The sequence below is a fragment of the Pundamilia nyererei genome, unplaced genomic scaffold (assembly GCF_000239375.1).
Source record: "Pundamilia nyererei isolate P.nyererei 1_Seehausen unplaced genomic scaffold, PunNye1.0 scaffold00216, whole genome shotgun sequence".
Taxonomy (NCBI): Eukaryota; Metazoa; Chordata; class Actinopteri; order Cichliformes; family Cichlidae; genus Pundamilia; species Pundamilia nyererei.
The window spans coordinates 497159-517239 of NW_005187617.1; the positions used below are offsets into that span (position 1 = coordinate 497159).

At 42.6% G+C, this 20081-nt stretch overlaps 1 protein-coding gene across 1 annotated transcript in view; it reads left to right on the forward strand.

The window, feature by feature from the left end:
- Positions 1–9848, forward strand: part of LOC102213613 (peptidase inhibitor 16-like) — a 19483-nt gene extending 9635 nt beyond the window's left edge. The window contains exons 2-6 of the mRNA XM_005748201.1: positions 4602–4752; positions 6333–6400; positions 6641–6750; positions 8352–8443; positions 8828–9848. Of these exons, the coding sequence (XP_005748258.1) occupies positions 4602–4752; positions 6333–6400; positions 6641–6750; positions 8352–8443; positions 8828–9342 (936 nt within the window). The 3' untranslated portion in view covers positions 9343–9848. The remainder of the gene's footprint in view (positions 1–4601; positions 4753–6332; positions 6401–6640; positions 6751–8351; positions 8444–8827) is intronic.
- The last annotated feature ends 10233 nt before the right edge of the window (positions 9849–20081 follow it).

Sequence of the window (20081 nt, forward strand, 5' to 3'; positions counted from 1 at the left end):
GTGTGTGGACCAGGGGAGGTCTCAGGCTGTCTCGGCCTCCATGGGAGCCCCACAGGGACGTTTCCATTTTCATATTATTTTCTTATGATTTTAGCTGGTCTGCAGAGAAAAAGATGTGAAAAGGAAGGAAGGGAAGGAGGTAGGAAGGAGAAGACAAATGAGGGGAGAAAGAGGAGGTAAGAAGACAGTGATGGAAAAGAGGAGCAACAGGGAGATGAGGGGAGACTCAAAGGGAGGAGGAGAAAGAGACAGAGGACAGAGTTCAGCATTTGCTGGGATGTAAAGGCGTCTGCAAAGCAGCTGCTTCAGAGACCTGGACTGAGCCAAACCAGTGCGACCAGTACAGGGAAACAGATGGAAAGGGCACAAAGGAGAATCAGGCCAGTTCACATCCAGCTGAACAGAACACTGACTTTGACAAACCTACTCGTCACATGTTAGAGCCCGAAACGGACCTAGAGCCCAGGCCTGCAGAGAAACTCAGACTGAGCCCCTCCTCCTCCTCCTCAGACACCCATCAGAGTAACATCATCCAGAATATTCCTTCAGTCACTCCTCGCTCACAGCTGCAGGTGAACTAAGTAAGAGATGCAGCTGTGAATCAAGAGCTAGACTCTCGCCCCTAGAAGTGGCTGACACAGTGTCCACACCACTGCAGGCACTTTCAGCATGTTGGTCGCTTTGTTTTCATTCAATGTTTACTTCTGTTTTTGGTCACTGTTAGATTTAGACACTGAAAGCACTTCAGTATTATTATTATTATTATTATTGTTAGGGACACGTTCTGCCTGGGATTAAAATACTCCCCCAGGCAGAAAATGACACGACAGCTCCGCCTCACTACGGCCAGACTACAGCCTCCTGATGGTTCACCAATCCAGGTTAAAATCTGGGGGGTTCTAATCCATCTTGACCTGATACTTATTTATTTTATCTGAATTATCAGTAAGCTATGGCAAATGCAAACAAACTAACTAATAAATCTGGAGGGGGGGTCTAATGTGCTCTAGAAACAAACTCAACTTTCATTGTAGCCACGACTCACTAAGTAAACTCATCCTTTGTGATTTTAAAGTCCAAGATTCAATTACGTTTTATTTATATATGCATACACACTTTATACTGAAGCCCACACCTGAGGGAGGAACCTCGACTCTGTGAGCTGGGAAACAGTGAAAAATATCCATTAATTTATGAGTCAGTGATTAAAACACAAAAACTTTGTTCAGATTACAAAATACAGGCTGCGGTTAAACTCAGGAGAACATAATCAGCTGTTCTCAGATCAGGTGACTTCCAGTACAGTCGGCAGCGATGATCGTGTGTGTGTGTGCGTGTGTGTGTGTGTGTGTGTGTGTGTACACCACATGACCTGAAAGTCATAATACAGACCAGATGTTGCGAGCGCCTGCAGGGAGAGGAATGTGAAGGAGACCCCTGACTATTGTTTGTGTTGCATGTCAGCGCTGGACAAATAAACACACACATGTGCACACGCACACGGGATATTAAACTCCCTGTCAGGGTCCTGTTGTTCATTCTTTAGGTTTCGTAGCAACAGTGACTCAGACCACGAGCTGCAGACAACGGGCTGAGTTAAAGGCGTCACTGTGCTCCGTCTCATCACTCATGACCATCATCACTCATGACCATCATCACTCATGACCATCATCACATGACGTCTTCAGCTGCAGTGGGAGGCAAACATCTGCCCCTGACAGTGGACATTCAAATCAGAACTCTTAATGGTGACTTTGACCGGTTTTATCCGAAAACTTGTTGCGGATAAATACAGCAAAATAAAACCAGTACCAGCGGGAAGATTTATTGATAACACACGGGAAAAGACCCAGGGAAACTGCGTTAACCATAAAAAGGATCAAAACCCTGAAAACCAGGACTTTCACACACGAGCCTCAACTCTCGCAGCCCGGTACCAAACGACTCATGGACTGATGCCGGTCCATTGTCATTTCTTGTCCCAGTCGGAGCATTTTTTGGTTGGTCTTCCTAAAAGGAAGCTGATACAGAGAGCCGCTGTTCTTAATGACTTTTTTGAAGGTCACATGTCCTTGCAGTGGGCTATTTACCTTTCACCAGATCAGTTTCTGTACAGGAACCTGCTGTTACAGACACGATGGGAAGGAAGTGTGCACGTCAGGGGGTCAGACTGCGTTCAGGGTCAGAGGTCAGGGGTAAGGGGTCGCCCATGGTTTGTCTTGTATAAAGGAAGCAGGATAGAAAATAATTGGAAAAAATAAATAACTTCAGCATCTTTAAATGACTGCGAGGCCAGGACAGGATGACTCAGCCTTGGTGGCTCAAACACAGTGGCTGCTTATGAATCAGCTCTCTGCGTTCCACATTTCATTGGTCTGATATTAAATGTCATATCATGTGCAATAATATTTATTTAACTACCGGCTGTCAAATTTACTTTAAGAGGCCGTTCAGCTTATGAAGCCTCTACCAGTGTCACAGAAAACAGCAACAATGATCCTGCTGTTGACTCTGCTGGAGAGCTGTGGCTGATTTTATAGTACTGGGAGATATGGAGGTGGTTATATAACCAGATTAAAGCAGCTCCAGAATATTTGTACATTGCTGTTTTGGATTTACTGTTTTATGGCTTGTTGAACTCTTGGGAAATGCAATGCAATGAAATTATCATGATAATTAAAAGCAGGTTTAAAGAGGGGAGGGAACCAAAAAATGGAGAAGGCTTATAAAACCACCAAATTAATCTCACAAACAATAATTCATAAGTATGACTTTAGTAACTTCTGGTGTGAAATTTTAATAAAAAATATACACTCAGTTGTCGTGAAAGCATCGGTGCTGTGTCTACATTAAAACTCTGATTTGTGCAGCGTGCACAAATAAACATGAAGACCAAATAACTGGACAGAGTCGTGGTCGTCATCCCTGCTGAACTGCTGCTTGCAGCACATGAACGACGATGTGCACCAGTTCATTGATGTCTGTGTGTCTTTTGTACTTGTATGCATGAAATTTGCTTTAATCGCTGCTTCGAGTCCTGATCCGGGCGAACCGGCCAACGACTTCAAGGCCGCGACTATCAGAGCCACATGTACGGCACCGATGAATAAAAGCATAAAAGTCAGCTTGTGTTTTACAGAGAGTCACTTACAAGGCAGCACTGAACACACAGTTGTTATACTTATGGAGCACAATTATGCCATAATTATTATCTTTGTCCCACAATATGAAAACACTTCAGCAACACAACACAATCAATATCTGATTACAAAAAAAACTTAATCTTTACATTTCCACTTCCTCCTCTCGTGTTCTCTCGTTCTTACATCTTTCTCCCTGTTGTACCTCAGACCCACTGTGTGCTACCGTCTGCTACTGTTGCTGTTTCACTGTAATTTGTATCAACAGTGTAATGAACAGGATATAATTCTGAAATGAAAGTTAGCTGTAACAGAATTATCAGTAGGGATGGGCACTGATAAGATTCATTTGATTTTTTTAGTTACTTACTGGCTCAGCTTTGAGAGTCACCACAATCTCCAAGCAGCATGTCAAAGACTTTACCTTCATGTGAAGGAGTCGCATGCTGTGTGGTGCAGGTGCTTGTAAAGAGCTGGAGTTGCGTTGGCAGCATCATGCAGTTGTTTCCGTCCTGCAGGCAATTTGCAATTAACTCGTAATTTTGTGCAATAAAAACAAAAGTAATGTCCAGGCTGGAGACTGAGCCACTATTTTCCTCCTCCGGCATGCAAAATGTAACTGAACTGATTGTAGCCAAGTAGATCCGATAAGCGTGATCCATAAGCAGGCACACTAACAGTTCCAAGGAACTGAACCTCTGGGAACTGGTTCTCTATTTCTACTAATCTTAAATATTTCAACAACAATGAGGTTGGTTCAAGTGCATTGATTTATTTTTTTATTCTGGGGCTTCCCTATAGTAGAGTTCATGATCGACACACAACAGAGATGCAGGTAGATGTTGAACAGAAGATGAGCCTTTATTTGGGGCTGCACACAACACCACAAAACCAAATCCAACGGGGAACTGAGATAAACTAACAAAATCCTAAACTGGGGGAAGCTAAACAACACAACACTAGATACAGAGGGGAAAACAATACAGAGCCTGAGACCTGAAGAAACCTGGGACTTGGAAAACACGAGAAAAGCAGAGGAAACGCAGATGAACCAACGAGACAGGGAGGAAGCAAAACACGGGACTGTCAAAGTAAAACAGGAAATACACGAACATAGAAACCAGGATAAACAAAGGAAGCATCTAAAAAATCACTAAAGTACAACCAGAAACTAACAGAAACAAAAAATAATAATACTAAAAAAATGGATCATGACAGGAATGTTGGAACAAGGCGTTTTGTCAACCAGCTTTACTTCTACATGTTCATTTGATTGCTTTAAACTCTGACAGCTTTTAATATAGTTGGCCAGCATTTTAGTTACTTTTACGTGACTTCCTCTCTGTATCTAAAGTTATAACACGTTGCCTTGCAAAATGACACGAGCTGTTGATGATTAACAAACAGCAGATTTGGTGGTGCCAAACCAGCAATTCTGTAACATTCAGTGGTTGTTTGCAGAAATGGGATCCAAACCTGAAGCTGGTGGCAGAGGGCTACGCTGCTAAATGCATCTGGAACCACAACCCAGAACTGGAAGATACTGGAGAGAATCTGTACGCGGGCACCGGGCCCCTGGACCTCCGAATGGCTCTGGAGAAATGGTTCCTGGGTGAGTGATCTCAGAAGTAAATATTTGTTGGCTTTCTTGTTTACAGCAGACAGATTACAGTCAGTGGTTATCTTTGAACAGTAGGAGTGAGGCTTACAGAAAACCGCTCCAAGCAGTGTTGGTTTTAAGTATTTTACAACCACAAGATCTGCAATCCAATCTATTTCACAATGACAAGTCAGAGCAAATAAGATGTTTGTCTATTTACAATCACTAGTAAACCTTTACTACAGAAACAGTCTCTTTGAGTTGACTTGTCAGGGGTTTTAAAAAATTACTGCTGCTTTTAAAATACGATCACCACAACTAGTTTTGTTTCTCGTATCATCCTATTAGAGCACTTCGCTCTCGCTCTGCAGGCCTACTTGTTGTTCCAGAGTATTTAACAGTAGAATGGGAGGCAGAGCCTTCAGTTTTCTGTGGAACCAGCTTACAGTTTGGATTCAGGAGACAGACACTATCTCTACTTTAAGATTAGGCTTCAAACTTTCCTTTTTGCTAAAGCATGTAGTTAGGGCTGGACCAGGTGACCCTGAATCCTCCCTTAGTTATGCTGCAATAGGTGTAGACTGCTGGGGGATTCCCATGATGCACTGGGTGTTTCTTCCTCACTTCCTGTGTGTTTGTACACTTCTCTGCATTTAATCCACTGTCACCAAGCGCTTGCTGTTAGGGGGACACCTGATTGTTGGGGTTTTCTCTGTACTATTGAAGGGCCTTTACCTTACAGTATAAAGTGAGGCGACTGCTGCTGTGAAAGTGTGGATTGAACTGTGACTGTAAATGTTCAGGATAATGACAAATCTGAAGGAATAACTAAACACTGTCACAGCGCTCGTTACTGCAATAAATCAAAAACTGTCACTCTGTAATAAACAAAAGCAAATTAACAGAACAGGACTCGAGCATTTCACCAAGTTATAATTGTTCTAATATGGACTAGTTTGAGGAAACTTCCAACTATCCAGCAGCTCACCTGTGGCACACCCAGGCTGAGGTTGGAGTTTCGATTTTTTCCTCACCTTTGGTAACTAAAAACATTTCTGCTACAGTCGAATGCCGACTAGATTTTAAATGCATTGTTATGTTGCAGTATCACTAGAAGTATTTTTGCCGCTGTGATGTTAATAGATGAACCTACCACACATTAACTATGGATCAGTGATTTACTGAACTTGTTTAAAAAGGTAACTTTAACACTGAATGTTAAAGTTACAGCTCCTGATGTAGTTTCTCAGTTTTCAACACTTTTTGTATTTGATTTCACTCAGCTGTGCTGAACTTGTTGCTTTTTGTGTTGTCAGATTTCTTGTGGTTTTTCCAACCATTATACTTCTGACAGCAGAGCCCTGTGCCAGACCAGCACTTTAGCTTTGCATCCTTATTGAACCTTATTGTTATAGCTTCTGTTTATTATTTTGTATTATCTCTCAAGTTTCAGGATAAACATACCAGATGTTCATCTTGACTGCAGAACCTTTACTTGTCACTGGATATGTCCTGAATGTGGTGATTCTTCAACTAAGTCTCATCATTGTTCACATTAGAATAGTGTGTTCTAATTGATCTGTTCTGTGCAGAACGCCTGGACTACGACTTCCAGAACAACAGCTGTGACGAAGATAAGATGTGTGGACACTACACACAGGTCACAAACACACAAACACACACACACACATACAGTATACACAGTTAGGCTATGTATGTGGACAATGACAGGGTGCACACCCAAACTGAGAATGACTTTAATTATCAATCAACTGTCCAGTTACTTCTCAGTAATGAGAATACGACTAAAATGGCTAAAATCCACTGCAGAGGACATTGTCCAAAGCTTGTGTAGAATGTGGCAGATCCACTCAGGTTAAACTGTGCGTGTGTGTTACAGATGGTGTGGGCAGACACACACAGAGTGGGCTGTGCCTTCCATCTCTGTGACACTATGGAGGGACTGGACTGGGACAGAGTCTCCTTCCTCGTCTGTAACTACTACCCAGCGTCAGTACCACGACTCCTTCCAGTGTTACTGCTGCACAATACTACAAGTGCTCCCTCTTGTGGACAGTACTAATAATTGTGTGAATGCTGTAAAGCACTCACACAAATTGAGCTATTCATGTTTAATTCACCTTTTTCACATCTTCTTTCATTTTAATTGAATCCCTCTTTAAGTTTTCAGTTGCATCATTATGATTTTTCAGAAAATACATGCGTTGCTATGGTTGCTATGCAGTTTGCTTCGAGTGGCCCACTGGACCGTTCTGAATCTTTTCTTCATGTCTGAACAACTTCTTGCTACTCGCTCAGTTTTCACTCTATTATTGTGGAACTAAGAGATTTTTGTCAAATCGTCTCAGAGCAACACAAAGTCTGAAAACTCTCCATAGAAACACAATCAGGCTGGAATTCTCTAATGCGAACCGTTTTCCAATTGTCATACCTCCTCAATGAAACAATTTCAAGGCTTGAGCCTTTGGCCAATTTAACTTCAGACACTCCTAACGCTCACAATTCAATAATTTTTGTTCTGTTTATCCATGAATTGCATTTGTTTGAGGGCAGGAAATCTGTGCTTCTCTCGGATTTCAAACTCCGGAAATAAAGCACTTTTTTCTCTTGTTATATCTCCTTCATGGATTTCCACAGAGACCTGAAAACCTCCATGATGGTTCACCAAAGCCTGATGATTGTTAAAGAATGATGGTGGATGCTTCAAATAGATTTAACATTACAAAACGCTGTTTGAGAGCAAGTCAAGGCAGTTAACGCTTCTCCTCTACTCAGTTATGTTACATTACAAGTCATACAGCTTTAATAATTCATATTGTAATAATGAATTATGAACACCTGAAGATTTCCCCATCTGCTCTTAAAAGAAGCGTGCAAGAATGACCATTTTAGCCCCTACGGTTAGGAAATTATGGTGATTTGTTTGAGAGGAATCCTGAATGAATTCTGCAACTTTTCTAATATGTACTTCAGCTTCTTCACCTCCAACTCCAGTGTCTGAGATAAGTGCCTGTTTGGCTCACTGAGATGAGCAGCTGCCAGTATACTGGGTGGCGCAGGTTCGAATCCTACCCGTAGCTCTTGCCGCACATCTTCCCCACTCTCGCTCATTCTGCTTTCTTGACACTCTTCGGTGTACCCTTTCAAATAAAGCTGTCTTCAGCAAACACTTCAGCTTCTTCACTTCTTTTCAGCAGAAAGTTCTGCTTCGTTTGCATTTTTCAGCAGTAATTTCCACCACACAGCATTCACACTGCACTTTTGCAGGAAATGCAAATTCTTCTAGTTACACTTTACTTGTTTGACTGAAGGCAGGAGACACGTCATTAAATGTGAATTCTTTGGGCTGTATTGTATATTTTAACATCCCTTTGTTAACTTATACTTTTTAAAGTCAGTTGATTCACAGTAATACAGGCAATTTAATACGATGCATATATACACTGGTGGTGCCTCATGCTAACAAAGACTAACACTCAACTGTTTGACTCAGTTTCTGTTAGCTTTTCTTTTTATTTCTGTTTTTCTTGTAACACAATCTGGAGTTATTACATTTGGATTTGTGTGATGTTTTGTGTACGTGTGTTCAGAGGGAACTATGAAGGAGTGCGGCCGTATGTTGAAGGCGATTGGTGCTCCAGATGCCCCGAAAACCTCCAGAAATGTGAAAACAGTCTCTGTGGTAAGAGTACAGTCGTTACTCCTCCTGATCTGTGTTTGTCCACATCAGCATTTTATTTTAGGACTTTATTTTTATTGATGTGTTTTTTATCAGCATATAAATTTAATTTAATATCTATGTGCTATCGTGCTGTCCCATGTCAAATTTGATATGGACTGTAGATCCACCAGTGTTTGTGACTTTGTGGGATCTCAAAGCTCTACATGTCATGTGTGTATTTTTTCTGGAGCAATGGTGACAGAGTTTAGGGGGACGTCAGCTCTGTTATGAGCACATGTGCCCGGGTCCCTTACCTAAAAATATTTCACACTGGCAGCATTAACGACTGCGAGACCTCATTAGATCCCAGATTAAAACAAGTTTTCCTTCATTTATGTTTTCCAGTTCCTGACACAGTAGAAGAAGAGGATGAAGATGATGATGATGTGACAGCTGATCCCATGCTCACAACAGGAGAATCCAGTCCTGATGCAACAACTGATCCCCTCCAACCTACAGATGAAGATGCTGTTCCTACAACACCTGACTTTCCAGTGGAGTCTACCACCGCTGACGGCATTCCCAGTGTTCCCACCGTGCACTTTGCATCGAGCACTGAAGATACACCGCCTCCACACACCACGGCTGAGGCCACCAAGCCTCCATCTGACCCCCCAACAACGCTCGCTACACTGATAAACAAGAACGGTCCTGATACAAGGGAGGAGGAGAAGGAGGAGGAGAAAGAGGAAGAGGAGAAACTAAATGAAACGCCACATAAGGAGGAGAAAGGTGTGAAGAAAGCCGTTGGAAGTATAATAAATAAGGACAGTAGCGCTGCACAGAACAGTGCTGGCTCGATGTCCTCGCCTTCAGTCCTGCTAGCCTGTCTGACTGCGATCCTGATTGTCAGGCTGTGAGTAGAAGAAGAGGAAGCGTTCTCCTCACTTCACCATACTTGCATTGACTGCACATGGCCTCGTTAATCCCTCCCACCGTTTCCCCTCTCTGCCTTGTCGAGCAAAATAGGTAAATTTATAAATCAGCCTCACCATAACACAGCTGCCATTTCTGCCACATCTGCATCAAGTCTGGACTGAGATTTGGGTCAAACAATGTGTGCATAACCTGCTTCAACCTGCCTGGAAAACTAAAGTCTTACAGCCAGTCAACTACCGTTCACTGACAGGAAATATGATGTTTTCCAAAACAGCTTCAGAGCAGTTTGTGAAATAGTTAAAAATAAGATGAATCTATTGGTTCATGGACACACAGTCATGGTCACTGTTGCAGTTTGGCTAGATGGTTTCATTTGTGGTTTGGGTAAGTCTCTGTAGTCAAAGGATTTCCTTTTATACTTTTACTCATCACACCTGCATGGAAGCCTGTTTCTGCCACTAAAAAAAAAAAAGGATCCATAACTCAAAATTTCAAATTACTTTTTCGAAATTTCGACATATTAACTCGAAATTTCGATTTATTAACTCAAAATTTTGAGAAAAGTAACTCGAAATTTCGAGTTAGCGCTGCCAATCAGTAATCTACGTGAATGACGTCATTTCCTCGTTACCCGGAAGCTGAAGCCCTCAGCTACAAATGCTACAGCTAAGCTACCGGTATTACACCCAGTCACACAGATTGCTGAGTGTTTTCAGCCTGGCTTCACAAATGATGAAATCCTTGTGTTATTAGCTGAATCACACGGTGTTACTATCAGCAAACGCACTCGCGAAAGCGCCAATTTGTTGGGATCCGTTTTTGAGTGCGCGTTCCTCTGCGCCATATGCTAGCAAGAAAGCGACCTCATTCACGTAAATTTTTGATTGGCAGAGCTAACTCGAAATTTTGAGAAAATAACTCGAAATTTCGAGTTATGGATACTAGCTTTTTTGTTTTTATTTAGTGGCGGAAACGGGCTTCCATACACCTGAGCAGGTTTTGATTACCTGCAGGTTCACAGTCTCTGTGGAGATCAATGCATCGGATAACTGCTGACTATGCAATCGTCAGTTTTTAAGTTTCAGTTTTCAAAAGTTATCAGCATGTACAAACATCGACCAGTGGATGGAAATAGCAGAAATTGCTGCTGAAATTTCTAGGTACACAGGAAACCCTGAAAACTAGCTAGCCACAAAGTAGCTCAATAATTGACAGAAAATTAAAAATCATAAAACACGTCACATTTTCTGCCCATTCTCATGTTTAATTTAATTCAGTCTTAGAATCACTGCCTATGTGCTAAAAACAGCGCAGGATTTTATTTCCTTTTTCAAAGCACAGAGCTGGAAGACCTGTCCACATATCTGCTAACCCCCAAACGTCGGCCTTTAGACCCACAGGCTAAATTGGGTGTAAAATGTTAACCACAGGTTAGGTAGTGCCAGCTTCGTGCAAGTTTGTCTTAAAAATATGTGGTTTCTGGCACAATATAAACTCCTTAATTACATAATAAGTTATGTATAAGTTGTATCGTGAAAGAAGGGAGATCCATGTCCCTGTACGTGAACAAGTTGTTTTCCTCACCGCTTCAGCGATGATTGAGGGTTTTTTTTTCACTTATATCAGATTCAACTGTGTCCATCAGAACATCAGGTAAGAGTCTGAGAGGAGTGTCTAAACATGGTTAGCCTATAGCTTAGCATAAAGACTGGAAGCTGCCTCCAGATTTGATGACATCATCAGATCAAATAACCTGTGCTTAATTTAACGAATAATTTGAACACCTGCAGCAGCTGTTTTGGACCCCATGTTTTAAGCCTCATTCAACCTTCACAGAAACACAGTAAATGAGCACAAATGACTTCATCCGACTCCCCGAGGATGTAGGACACTGAATATTGTAATTATTCAGACTTTGTTTTAAACTTACTAAAATGAAGTGTAAATATTTTGTCAAAATATCAAATGTAATAAAGTTTCAGCAACCTGTTTGTAACTTTATCCGTTTCTATCTTTACATGTAAAAAGGTCCAGGATGTAAAATGCCGGCCCGTGTAGTCTAAATGAAGATAAAAGCAGGATTGTCATTAATGAAACCTGCGTTTCCAGTCAGATCATAAAAATGTCTTAAATTACTGAACAGTTTAATAGATGGAAAATTATGGAAGAATTGTATAACCGTCACAGCTGGTTTACAGGTCAAAACCCCAGACAGTTGTTTTTCCTCTACTTCCAGTCTTTGTGCTAATAAGTTAATCATATCCCTCGTCTTACTTTGAGCTGCTGTTCTGCTTTAACTCTTGGCAGAAACTCTGATACGTGAACTAGCCGGTTTTTTACACTAAAAAACTGAATTTGCTTCATATTTTTGATGTTTTGTTGCTACTATGCCATCAAAAACTGTGGAAAGTCCTAATGATCTTATTTTATGCACAAAAACGTGTTAAAATAAGAAAGTGAAATACCAAAAAAAACAAAAATATATGAATATTATTTTACTTACATATTTTTCATTTGGAGTTTGAGCTCCGTCAGATATTTACAGCAGTGCTTCCTCTGCACTGAAAACCAAACAGCACTGGAGTGCTGCAGAGGAGCTGCTCACAAACTGATCCCCCGCTGAGATCACCTCTTTGTTTTTGGATGTTGTGTAATGATGAAAGTGATGTGCATCAGCATCATCAAGTGAAAGCTAACCGAGTGGGAGACATTTTGCTTTACAGGGATTTTAGTGTTGTAGTAGGTTTGCAGGAGAAATAATCACTGAGTGTGTTTGTTGTGTTTCCAACTGACGACCCTGCTTCTTCTTTTTCACCGCTACATGTCTACTGTACACCGTATTCTCTCTCAGACTGGAACTACAACTGGACAACATCTAACAATTGACATGTCTCTGCTACGCTGTCTTAGAAGGAAAATTACCATAATTATCCTAAATAACTGTAGCAAAGGTGGCTGTAAATGTCTGTATATAAGATAAATAAATAAAAAACCTACCTTACTTTCTGTGTGACTTCTTCTAATAATTCACAGTATAAGGATAGTAAAAGCTGAGTTTGCTCGATGTTGAAGATACCATTATTTTTTTAGAGACGTCTCTTTTTAATGGAGGTAATTGGGGACTTTTTCAGTGAAATACTGCAGTTGACCACTGGGACTCAGCAAATGACACTGACTACAGTGGATGCAAAAGTATTCGGCCCCCTTGAACTTTCCCACATTTTGTCACATTACAGCCACAAACATGGATCAATTTTATTGGAATTCCACGTGAAAGACCAACACAAAGTGGTGCACACGTGAGAAGTGGAAGGAAAATCAGACATGACTCCAAACATGGCGGAAGTAGTTGCCTTTGGCCCCTCCCCCGTTGCCTCCCTCCGGTCCCTGGTTGCCCCTTTGGACCTTCCCTGGGCAGGGCGCCGTGCCCTACAGGGGTGTGAGGGTTACTTATGCTCTGCTGGTGGCTATTTTGTCGCTCCCGCAATAGGGCTGCAGGCGGGCTGGGGGTCCGCCCCAATCCTCACATAGCCTCTCAGGCTATGTGAGGATGGTGGCTGCAGCGTTCACTCCCATGGCCCCGCCTCTGTGAGGCCCGGGCTGGTGGGGGTTGATTATCGTGAGGTGGCTGTTGAAAAAGCTTCCATCCTCTCTGGCTACCACTAGAGTGGGGCCCGGACGAGTGAACCCATGTCTGGGTCGCCTGATTGCGGGCCCCTCCCACAGCGTTCCCTCCCGTGGGCTTGCCTTCTTGAGGCCTGGGTTGGTGGAGGTTTGATTGTCAGGAGGTTGATGCTTATGATGCTTGGCTCGGCTTGCGGTTGACAGTTCTCCAGCCTGCGGCGCTGGCTCACTGCCTGGCATGTTGTCTACATGTTGTGGGTCCCCGTGGCCGGAGGGGCCCGCTCAGTGAGCTGCCACTCCCGGCGTGTCACGTCCCTGGCTGCACTGCTGCTCCGGGCTGTCTCCTGAAAATATATTAGCAGCAGTAGTGCCGCACCTTTTTTATTTACATATTAAAGCTTCTTCTAGCTAAACGGGTCAGAAAAGAGGAACAGAAGAAAATATTTATAGATGCAGGAAAACCGGACATGCAAAGGGTTGATGTGACAGAAGAGGAGGTGGAGACAGCTTACCAGCTCTGGGAATAATAAACACTCTTATGTTACAGTAACCCCTAAAGGAACATCTCAAAGAAAAAGAAGAAATGTGCTACTTGCTGCCACACGTCAAACATATTTTTTACGTCTTACTTTACTTTTAAAATCTAAAAACCTTTTTTTTGTTCATCTGAAGCTAAAAGTAAAACATACTTATATTTGCTATAAAAGTTACATTTTGTTTTTATCAGATTGCTTCAGTTTGTTTTGAGGTGATTCACTGGAGTGTGTATCAGGTACACCTGTGACGTCATTGCACCTATGAACAAGCAAGACTCACAAAAGCCTCACTCTTCACCAAACACGGGCTTCAGTAGAACCTCATTAACCAAAGATGCAGGCAGTGAGCATAAAACCATGCAAATATTTTCCCTATAATCACTTTGCATGAGACAAGCTGAAAGATCAGTTGCACATTCAGTCAGATAAGAAACACGAAGCAGACAAGTATGGAAAAGGTTTTTCTGTTTATCGTAGCTGCATCAGGCGAGTATTTTAATGTGATTTAACATTTTTCTTTAATGCAACATCAGCACTGTGAAACCTTTAGGAACTATTATGTTAGCTGTACAATACTTTTCTCTTTCATTGCTGTGCTGGAAACAGAATCATAGTTTGCACCAAATTGTTAAATCATTATATACTCGAAACATTAAAATTATAAGTTATTTTACTGCACGTAAAAGTAGATATTATTACATTAAAATATAATGACAAAGTTAAGATGGATTTCTTTTGTTTTAAGCATAAATATAAAATCAGTATTCACATCTATATCTGCAGGGCTGTGTTCAGGCTCCTCATATGTTAAGCGTCAGTACCATTTTGTTTATGACTGGAAGAACTGGACTGATGCTCTGAGTTACTGCAGAGAGAGATACACAGACCTGGCCACCATAGAAAACATGGAGGATGTGAGGATCCTGCAGAGCATGGCAGACTCAAGTAAAATGAACTACGCACAATACCCAAATGTGAGTACACTTTTTCTCTTCCTCTTTTTCTTTTTGCCTGTCCTGTTTGGTTCTTTAGCAATCAGAATTATTGTCTGAAGGCCAAGAGAGATGCTCAACGGATTTACTTTACCAAATGGATCATCACAGCCTTGCTGTATTGGTCCATTTGATTGACCTTTGTTATTATTTTATTTTATTAATTTTTTAAGTTATTAGAAACAGGAAAGACATGACTGAGGGATAGGAAAGGGAGAAAGAAAGAAAGAGAGAGAGACAGAAAGAAAAAGGGAGAGGAAGAGGGACAGTGAGAGAGAGAGGAAGCTTTAAAAAAAGAAGAAAGAAATCACCTGTTACCTGTTGAAAGAAAAAAGAGAAAGCAAGCAAAAAGACAGCAACACAATACACACAACATCACTGCAATAAACGAAATAAATGTAAGTAACAGTAAATACTAAATACTGAATGTTATTGTGCAGCACGCACGTGCTTTGAGGTAGCAACCAAGAAAGGTGTCGTTTTTGATCACGTGTGTGTACACCTGTATGGATCAACACGTTTGTATTCAAAAGGTTCGTCCATGTAACGATCTGCTTGAGGGTGTGAGGAGCATGAAGCAGGCATGCAAGAGATCCAGGCCCCAGAGTGCGAGAGCCAAAGAAGGACCAACAAAAGGGGCTCCTCAGCTTCTTTTTTTTTAACGGTATAAACAATGAAATGTGGTGGATTGGCCAGATGCTGGCAGATGTGTAAAAATAACTCAGTTGTTTGGTGGAGGCTATGGCGGAGCTTCCACGGAGGCCAGCAGGTGGATGAGGGAAAGGGGAGGCAGGAGGAGGAGAGACCCGAGGCGGATCAACTGGTCCCGTAACAGACTTGACCCCCTGCTGGGCTTGGGAGAGCCCGATTGTCCTGCGGAGCCGTTTGCTGCCAGATACTCGATGGTCGGTTGCATCGTGTGTCTGGCGACACTCTCGATGGAGGACATTGAACGACATCTACCAATTTGGAACCACGATAACAGAGTTCTGGCTGATTGGACCCGGCTTATCGAAGAACAAGAAGCAGCTACAGCTGTTCAAAATCACATAAGGCTGTTCGACATGATAGACAATTGGCAGGGCTGTGAGTACTCAGACTGTGTTTTGAACACAATATGGATAAGATCTTGGAGAAGCTCATGGCTCTGCAATATGGATAACACATAATTGAGAGAATTAGACCAACTGTAAAAATTGGATGCAGTTGTTCGCACTGGCACCAGCTGAAGGCCTGCCAAGGTTGAAGCTGACTGAAACAACAAAATTCTCCATGATAACAGGATTGTTGTCAGAACCCTTTGTCCCTCCTTCAAGGCCATCGATGGCCGTGTTGATCTTCCACAGACCTACACTCACCCCCCACCCCCTCCGAACGCCTTCGAAGCTCATGTCTTCTGTGTTGTGAGATGTGATGATTCATGTGCTGAGGTGGTTTTTTCTGTTCTCAAACTGATCTCCCTGTTGGAGTTCAGTCTGGGGGGAGTTCTTTTTTCTCCTCGTCTTTCCTCATGTTGTGCATTTTCCATTGTTATACCTCTCTGACCCGTCTTCCCCATGTGATGTTTGTGTAATGTATGTATGGTCGGAGGGTAAGATGGCGCTGGCAAGGCTGGCAGCCTTAACCCAATCAATCATTCAATGTTGCCACCACCCCTCCGACTTGGGCACCATGTGAAGTGGAGAGGCCCAGGCACTGTTCGAGCGCTGCGCAATGCCCAGGCGCTCCATGGCCTCAAACTCCTCCTGGGTGATTGACAGTTTCGCAGGGTAGCGGCTACGCGCGCACGCAAACACCGGGGGACCAACCGTGGCGATGTAATCCTCAACCCTGTATTTTGCGGCCGTGCTGGAGAAATTAGGAGTTGACAGCGACAGAAACTCTTACAGCAAACGCTGAAATACGTCCTCGGAGGCCACCAAACTGGCCCCAATAAGGGAGTGGGCGGCCCGGGTTAGACAGGGTAGTGAAAAGAACAGCATCAATCAAACGTCTGTGAGCAACGTTGACTAACAGTCCGTGGGCACAAAAAAAATCGGTGCCGAGCTGGCAGCAACAAAAAAGTTCCACTGGAATTTCCAGCCGTGGAAACTAACAGTCACTAACCTTTCCCCATAAGTTGCAATACTAGAACCGTTAGCCGTAATCAGCTGCAGTCCGTGGCTTGCCGCTAAACTGTCCGCAGCGGTGGGTGGGATAGGGCTCTTCTGGGAGCCAGAGTCAACCAGCATGAGTCTTCATTGAAGAGCATCGTCAGCGACCGTGGCCGCTCCTCCACGGCAGCCCCGTTTCACTGAGCCAGAAAAAGAGCAGGGCGGCAGGCAGCGATGTGCTCTGGCGCCAAAACCGCCATACCAAGCATGTTGCTGAATTTTGCAAAGGATGTATGGAGGGAAGGGAAGCTGGCAAGGCGTTGGTAGAAGGTTTGCGGCTGCTTTAGTAAATAAGGCGTTTAGTGTGTTTCTTGGATTGCCGGAGAAAAAGCGATGGACGCATGGAAATGTGAGTAAAATTATGTTACTCCTGTGAGAAAGCTGTGTTTAAAGGTATCCGCTGAGAATGGACCCTGTTTGCACGTAAACGAGAATGAACAGCTAGCAGAACTGGAGGAACCTATATAGATGACAGCCGGAAGGAGCGTGTTTGGAGGCGTGGTCCTGCTCCTGAAAGTCCGATACATAATCTCCAATAAAACTTTATTGACCCCGAAGGAAATTGGGTTAAGGCTGCCGACCTTATGCCAGCACCATCCGTGGTTTGTATCATATCTATCTAATAGACTCCAGTTTGTGCATGTAAATGGAGAGTCCTCTTCACACACTGAGGTTAATTATGGAGTTCCACAGGGTTCAGTGCTAGGACCAATTCTGTTTACATTATACATGCTTCCCTTAGGCAGCATCATTAGAAGACATAGCATACATTTACACTGCTATGCAGATGACACCCAGCTCTATCTGTCCATGAAGCCAGATAACACACACCAATGAGTTAAACTGCAGGAATGTCTTAAAAACAAAAAGACCTGGATGGCCGCTAACTTTCTGCTTCTTAATTCAGGTCAAACTGAGGTTATTGTACTCGGCCCTGAAAATCTTAGAAATATGGTATCTAACCAGATTCTTGCTCTGGATGGCATTACCTTGGCCTCCAGTAAGACTGTGAGGAACCTTGGAGTCATTTTTGACCAGGACATGTCCTTCAATGCACATATTAAACAAATATGTAAGACTACTTTCTTCCATTTGTGCAACATCTCTAAAATTAGAAATATCCTGTCTCAGAGTGACGCTGAAAAACTAGTTCATGCATTTATTACTTCCAGGCTGGACGACTGTAATTCATTATTATCAGGAAGTCCTAAAAACTCCCTGAAAAGCCTTCAGCTAATCCAAAATGCTGCAGCAAGAGTCCTGACAGGGACTAGAAAGAGAGAGCAGATTTCTCCTGTATTGGCTTCCTGTTAAATCCAGAATTGAATTCAAAATCCTGCTCCTCACATACAAGGTCTTAAATAATCAGGCCCCATCTTATCTTAATGACCTTGTAGTACCATATCACCCTATTAGAGCACTTCGCTCTCGCTCTGCAGGCCTACTTGTTGTTCCTAGAGTATTTAAAAGTAGAATGGGAGGCAGAGCCTTCAGTTTTCAGGCCCCTCTTCTGTGGAACCAGCTTCCAGTTTGGATTCAGTGTTTCCTTTCCAGTCACCTTTCTCACTCACTATGTGTTAACAGACCTCTCTGCATTGAATCATATCTGTTATTAACCTCTGTCTCTCTTCCACAGCATGTCTTTATCCTGTCTTCCTTCTCTCACCCCAACCGGTCGCAGCAGATGGCCCCGCCCCTCCCTGAGCCTGGTTCTGCTGGAGGCTTCTTCCTGTTAAAAGAGAGTTTTTCCTTCCCACTGTCGCCAAAGTGCTTGCTCATAGGAGGTCATATGATTGTTGGGTTTTTCTCTGTATCTATTATTGTATCTATTATTGTACGATCTACTGTACGATATAAAGCTCCTTGACGCGACTGCTGTTGTGATTTGGCGCTATATAAATAAAATTGAATTGAATGGAGATGCTTGCCCCCCACCCGAATCATACGGCGGGTCAGCTGGACTCCTCAGAGATACCGTGACCCAATGCTGCTGTCTACATTGCCTTACTGTAACCCTACTCACCCACCCCTGTTGCTTGTCACGTGTTTTCATGGTGTTACGGTGTGACGATTCATGTGCTTGTGTGCTGAGTAGTTTTTGTTTTCTGTTCTCGTAGTGATCCCCTGTCAGGAGCTCAGTCTGAGTACAGTTCTATTTTTGCTCCTCCCCCTTTGTGTTGTACATTTCATTGTTTTTCTTTATGCTACCTATTCTGACCTGTCTCCTCAACGTGATGTGTGTTTATGGTTTCACTGCAGGCAACTGCAAGTGACAAATAAAGATCACCATCATCAAATGCTGTTTGACCAAGATCCAAAGAAATAGCAACTGATGACCTGATAATCACCCAGTTTACACAGAAATCAAAATATATGACTCGAAAATAAAAAAATACCGTTTTAGTTTCAAGGCTTTTTATGAAACAATTGAGATCAATAGTTTATGTCACAACACATTTCAATTGTTCCTTGCAGCGAGCTTGGATTGGACTGTACGATGATATGAACAGCTGGAGATGGTCAATGTCAAACACAGATTTATACAAAAACAGTGTGGCTTTCAGAAATTGGGAGCCTGGACAACCAGACAATTGGATAAGCAAAGAACACTGTACTGGGTTAAGGTGGACTGGCTCATGGGCTGATGAAAACTGTAACAATACATTTAAAGCACTCTGCTCTGACATCAGAGGTGAGGATGTTAATTCATACACAACCCTAAAACAAAATTGTTTAAGTTCTACAAGTCTTTTCAATGTCTTTGGATTTTACATTTAAATATGTCTTGTTCTCCCTTCACTTTGGTTATTTTCCAGGACTGAATGTGACATTTGTCTTCATCAACAAATTCATGACATGGATGGAGGCCCAGAGCTACTGCAGAGCTAATTATACAGACCTGGCCAGCGTGAGAAACATGTCAGAGAACCAGAAGGCAAAGGAGTTGGTACCTGCAGGGCAATCCGCCTGGATCGGCCTTTTCAGAGACTCCTGGAAGTGGACGGATGGAAGTAACTTCTCGTTTAGATACTGGAATACATATGAACCCAGTAATGTTGTCAAAAATGAATTTTGTGTCGCAGCAAACTTTGGATCTACTGGAAAATGGGAGGACTGGAACTGTGACCGGGAGACAGCATTTGTTTGCTACAGTGGTAAGTTCTGATTCATGTAGCTTCTAGTTTTTGAATTTAGATGCAATTTTTTCAAATGGAGACAAGGCTGCTACCATCATCTCTGATCCTCACAGACTGCACTGCAGGCTGCTGTTTAACTTTACAGACAACGCATGTTTTTATGACAAAGGTCAATACAGTCAGCTTAGCTTAATATAAGAAAGTAAAAACACAAGAGCTTTAGTACAGTGTTGTGAAACTGATGTTGCTTCATTTCTGAAATAACAAATCCCTTTTAT